Raw genomic sequence first — 5,927 nt, 5'->3', positions numbered from 1 at the left:
GAGAGTCGGTACCCGCCTAGCCTAGCCATGGATTTAGGGACTAAACCTAGGATTAGCCAATGGTTTTCAATGCATTGTATCCGGGTAGAGAATTATAATTGCTCCTTTTTGGTACAATATATATTATAAACATTTATCTCATCTCATTTCTCTAGAACCTCATTGTAGTGGGAAGGATGTTTTTTCACATAAGAAATCTTCATTACATAAACATAGTTAGTAGATTAGTATTTACTTTTTAAACTTTGCATTTATGTTTTTCTAATAGTTAAGTACTTTAGTTTTGATAACATCTCAACCTTCAAAATTAGTGATAGTGATTTCGTTTCAATTTCTATAATTTTCCTAATAAAACTTATAATTGTCAATTTACACCTTCCCTGTGGGATCGATATTTGGGGCTTAAATAGAAAGCCTTTTATTACTTTATAATGATATCTATCTAATGTGGCTTATCCCCATTGGCCATTGGCACCGTTCAATCCTCCACCTAAGCTCCACTTTGCACCCACTGGCCAGCCCAATTAGACACCCTTTCCTCCTCTATTTAAATCACCCCTTCACAGCCAAAAAAATGTGTTGCCAATTTCTTAGGGAGAGTCCTTTACATTGCTCACGGAGCTCCTTCCAGCCTTCCTGAGTTCAACCCTACCATTTTCAGACACTCAAACCCACTGCCAAATCCTTTGAGATTGAAATCCAGGGCCATTTTTTGTCATTACACAAACCCACACTAAAGTTCAAATTAAGTCACCAAAAATCTTCCTCAAACCAAAAGAGTAAGTTCCCCATCAAAACCCCTCTCTCCCGTGCACTAATACCCACCTTTAGACCAAGGCCGCACCACCTTTTAATTAAAATCCTACTTAGAACCCATACTAGAGCAAGGTGACACATTGAGGAGGTTTGTTGGACTACAAGGAAGCTTCTACAAGCACCCAATTGAGGCCTCACCTCTTGAGCAAAGGTATATTTCAAAATCCCTAAATTTGATCTTGATTTCACTAATTGTGAAGAGAAGTTTCATTTCATAGGCATGTAACCGTATAGATGGGTTCTCTTTGAGTAGATGAAGCTGTAGGAACAAATCCCATGTGATTTGGTTTAGTATCAAGCAAGATTTTAGGGTTTTAGTATGTACGATTCTTGGTTTAGTACACTTGGGGAAGATGAACGGATGTCGTCCATTCGCACGTGTATTGATCCAACGACGGAGGAGAAGTCGGATGGGAGATATGTTCATGAACAATGGGACGCATGGCACACTGAGGTGTAAAGCGCAACAAATCAGAATGCACCAAGTGTGCCTTCGGAACTTTGAAATTCTTGAAGATATAACCCCAGCCATAATCAAGAGTTTTCTAAAAATTTTTTTCTTCCTAAGATGCAATTACCTATTAAATATAGATCCTTACCCTTATAAAAAGTTAGTAAATGAGATTAATCTAAATCATATCTAACCTTTTAGTTAGGTAAAGAAAGGATTTGTTGGTTTAAACACGACTCATCAAAACTAAATTTTTTTTTTAAAATAAATGAATCCATTTTAAAGTAGTGTTTTTACCTTTTGAGATAGTATATTACTTTTGATGCCTTCTTTAACTATTTCAATAAATAAATATTCAAGAATTGTCTAGTATATTCAAAAATAAATCAATAATGATTCCTTATTAGTAAAAATTTTTCTCAATATGTTTACTTTGACTATCTCTGGTACTATTCTTAAAAAAAAAAACACTACAGTTGAATTGTCGCAATAAATCATTAATGACCAAGATATTGAATCTAAAAGTCTAGGCCTAGAAATAAAATTCTTCAACCATACATCATGTGATGTAGCCTCAAAACAAGACACAAACTTGACCACCATAATGGAAGTAATACCTAAAATCTTCTTTAATCTCCTCCAATAGATTGTTCCACCAATAAATATTAAGATTAATCCATATGTTAATTTTTGAGAATCAACAAAGCTTACCAAGTTAGAATCAGAATACCCTGTCTTCTTCAAACTATCAACTCTTCTATATGTAAGCATGCACTCTTTAGTCCCTTGAACATACTTCATCATCTTTTTTATAGCTTGTCAGTGATATATACATGGATTACTTTAATATCTTCCTAACATTTCAATTGCAATGACTATGTCTGGTATCATGCAAATTTAAGCATAAACTAAATTTTTGATAGCTGAAGATATGTAAAATTTTTCATTTCCTCCCTTTAAAAATCATTTTCTAGGCACTAACTTAAACTAGAATTGTCAACCATTATAATAAGAGCTATGTCTGGAAAATTTTCTTTCATTCTAAATTTCTCCAAAGTCTTAATGATATAAGTCTTATGGGGTAAATCAAAATGGTCTTGAAATCTATCTCTAAGATCATAAAATTTCATATCCAAATAACAAATATCTATTTGTATGATTTTCAATATGTATGTACTCCTCTTTGCATTTTTCTTTGACTTGTTAGTTTGTTTAACCTTTATGCAACTTACAGAAGTAACAAAATCAGTGAAATTCAATATATAAAGTATCCCTTCATTCATTAATCTTTTAATTCTATCTTTGGAGATATGACCTAATCTTTGGTGCCCAACGTAGAGAAATTTTTGTTTGTAACAAATTTTTAATGTTAGATTGCATCACATCATGGGTAGAAGAATTTTGCAAATTAATATACAAATTTCCATCAGATAATATACCATTCCCAATAAATTCATATTTGTAATACAAAAAAATAGAAATTCTAAGAAGTTAAGGAAATAACAAAAATTTAAAAGTCCTGAAACTGAAATTAAGTTTTTAATATGTTAGGTACATAAAGTCTTTTCTAGTTGCAAAGTAAAACCACTACTAACTACTAAATAACATGTTCATATAGCTTCTATATGTGAGTGCATCTGCTTCCCAAAATAGATGTGTTGCTCACTTCCTATTAGCTTCTTTAGGCTTTTCATATGTTGTAAGGTATTACAAATGTGAATTGATGAACCAAAATCAATTCACAATTTTTTTAAATGATATTAGCCATATTAGATTCATAACAAACAAGTGAGAATATTTAACATTTTATGTCAAGCCAATCCTTGAATTTAATGCAATCCTTCTTCATTTACTTTTTTTTACATAAGAAACATTTAGATTCCCTTTTTATTTCAAAATGGAGTAGTACATTATCCTTCACTTTTTTCTTCATTTTTCTTTGGCTCTAGTCCTTTTTGTGTGTAGATATCATTTCATTTCATAACCAACCTTCCTTCTACTAGAGCACACATGTACATAAGTTCATTAGTTGATCATTTATTTTATATGTTATAAGATATCTTGAAAGGAACTTATTACTAGGAAGGGTGTTCAAAATATAGTGTGCTAAAAAGGACTGACATATAAACCTAAAGAGTCTTTAATTGATTTACAATATCCCACATTTGCATAATGTGTTCCTTCACACCTTTTAATCCAGCCAGCTTCAAAGATGAGAACCTTATTATTAGGGTACTAGCAAGAGCTTTATCTGAAGTCCCAAATTAGCATTACTCGGTCCTTATTTGGCATATAGTAAACCTGAGAAGAGTGAATTGCTTTGTAGCAGAAACAATCTTTTCCAAACCAAGTAGACTTCTTGCTCGAAACGGTAATAGTAAAGTTAAAGATGAATCAATGGTGAAAAAGCACAATAATGTAGATTTTGGGAATCAAGAATCAGAATAATGCTAATTATAGCAATAATAGGCTTTCCAATCATGTTGAAGTCTAAGGAAATAAGAGCCTTATAGATAGATTTACTTGAATTCCAAGGATCATAGTGAAGTAAGAGAAAACTATTGATACAAACATTGAAAGTAAACTTCATTCTTATCTAGATAATTAATTCCATGACTTTTATAGGGCTAAAACATTGAAGGAGCACATTTCCAGAAGGATCTGTAATTTTAGAGACACCAAATAAAGAAGAAATTAGTGGAATTATAAAATCTCCAAATCAAATATGTAAAAACTGAAGTTTAGGTGCTAGATATGTAAAAACATAAGAAGTAAGTGGTATGAGGGTAAATCTTCCTTTCTAAGAACTTGCATGCATGTTTTAACACACATGCATAGAGTAGTATGTTAAATAAAACCAAGAAAAAAATTCATGATTTTACTCTATGAAACAACTCGCCTGCATTTATTTGATGGAAGAAAACAATCCATTAATGCCCTTTTTCATTTTTATTTTTAAATTTTTATCCCATGGGTACCCCTTATTTATATAAGGTTGCTCTTTATGCATGAATAATCCCATACCTCCTTAGTTATATAAGGCTCATCTCTTATGCAATTAAGAAGCATTGCATCAGGCTCAAATTTTTGAGTGCCTACTGTTGACAAACTTAAACTTTTCAAGCCAAAATACCTTAAAATGAGATAGGATTGGGATATGAATGACAAATATTTTTCTTTAAGCTTACCAATCTCAAGTCAAACCTTATTTTTGTTAATAAGATAAAATGTTTGGGAATAAGTTTGATCATGTCCTTTAAAAAAGAATATTCTAGATTAATGCTAAAATTTATCCCAATATAGAGTGAAGATTTTATTATATTAAATTAGACGGAAAACAAGCAAACCAATGTGGGCAAAAAAAAAACAAAGAAAAAAGAAAATATTAGGTGTGTGCAACGCGCCTATGAACAACAAATAACAAACGAGCAAGCTTGTATGCATACTCTCCCTACACTCTCATGTCTATTATTCACTGCCCATAAATGCATTACATGCACCTAATATTTTCTCGACACATAATCCTCTACATAAGAAATCTTTTGATGAAATTTATTTTTTGCAAGAATCGGCCTAATTTTCTTAATCACCAACAGAAGACACAAACGCAATGAATCATAAGATTAATAAATAATTTTTATGTATAATGACTGTACTTTATATCCGCACCTAGTTATCTACCAATCTTCAATGAGTTTATTTTCTTATACCTTCTTATTTTAATTTATTTCATGAAAAAATGAATAAATTCAACGGGAAAAAATTTGTGAAATTTGTAGAAGCGAAAAACAATGGAACAAGTGAGAACAACAATGAACTTAAAAACTAAAGAAATGAAGTTATGAGCAAAATAAGCAAATTTTATATTTTAATCTAGAGTAGAATGCTAGTCATTTACTATCAAGGACTCACATTTAAATTTCAACCGAAAAAGCAACACTGTGATGCTAATCTTGAGCATTGTGGCATTGCACATTAGAGAAAAATGCTACAAAGGTGAAGAGCTTGGTGCTAAGGCGCCACAAAGATGAATATTTTAGTTTCAACCAGTTCTTAGATGGTCGAAAGAGTATTTAGAATGAGATAACTGGAAGAAATATAATTAAGTGAGATTTTTTAGAGTCATTAAATGGGAGGAGACTAAGGAAACAAGGAGAGAAGAGAGAAGAAAGCAAGACAAATTCAGGAATAAGAACTTAAATTTGATTCTATTTTCTCTATTCCACTTGCCATCGTTCATGAATATTGCAGATGTTGATATTTTCTTCTTCAATTATTAGAATGATCAAGCGCTAACTTTTGGTTCATTTATAATCAAGTATTTATATAATATAAGTGTTAAAATTTCTTCTTCTGAGTTAATAAAATAGATATAAATGAGTTCTTTTATCCAACACTCAGCGATTTTAATATGCAGCTCCACATAGAAGTAAATGAGATGTTTTCTGGCATTTTCCAGTTCTCCGTCCTTTTTATTCGTCCCCCAGCCTTCACTCCAATGTGAGCTGAGAGCAATATCGAGGTAAGAGATCAGATCATGGCTACCGATAGCAACCCCAGTGCCACTCCCACTACTGTGGAGGCGGCATCCCTGCGCATCTTTGCCGGCGCCGACTCCTTCGGCTGCAAACTGAAGGGTGCCCCAATTACCCCCCTCCGC

At 32.2% G+C, this 5,927-nt stretch overlaps 1 protein-coding gene across 1 annotated transcript in view; it reads left to right on the top strand.

Annotated features, from left to right (window-relative positions):
- The first annotated feature begins 5,804 nt into the window (after positions 1-5,804).
- LOC110036156 (DNA damage-repair/toleration protein DRT102-like) overlaps positions 5,805-5,927 on the top strand; it is a 1,497-nt gene continuing 1,374 nt past the window's right edge. The window contains exon 1 of the mRNA XM_020740536.1: positions 5,805-5,904. Within this exon, the coding sequence (XP_020596195.1) occupies positions 5,805-5,904 (100 nt within the window). The remainder of the gene's footprint in view (positions 5,905-5,927) is intronic.

This window comes from Phalaenopsis equestris, unplaced genomic scaffold (genome assembly GCF_001263595.1).
Source record: "Phalaenopsis equestris unplaced genomic scaffold, ASM126359v1 Scaffold203213, whole genome shotgun sequence".
Classification (NCBI taxonomy): Eukaryota; Viridiplantae; Streptophyta; class Magnoliopsida; order Asparagales; family Orchidaceae; genus Phalaenopsis; species Phalaenopsis equestris.
Note: the sequence above shows the minus strand (reverse complement) of the source record. Positions and strands in the feature narration are given on the sequence as shown.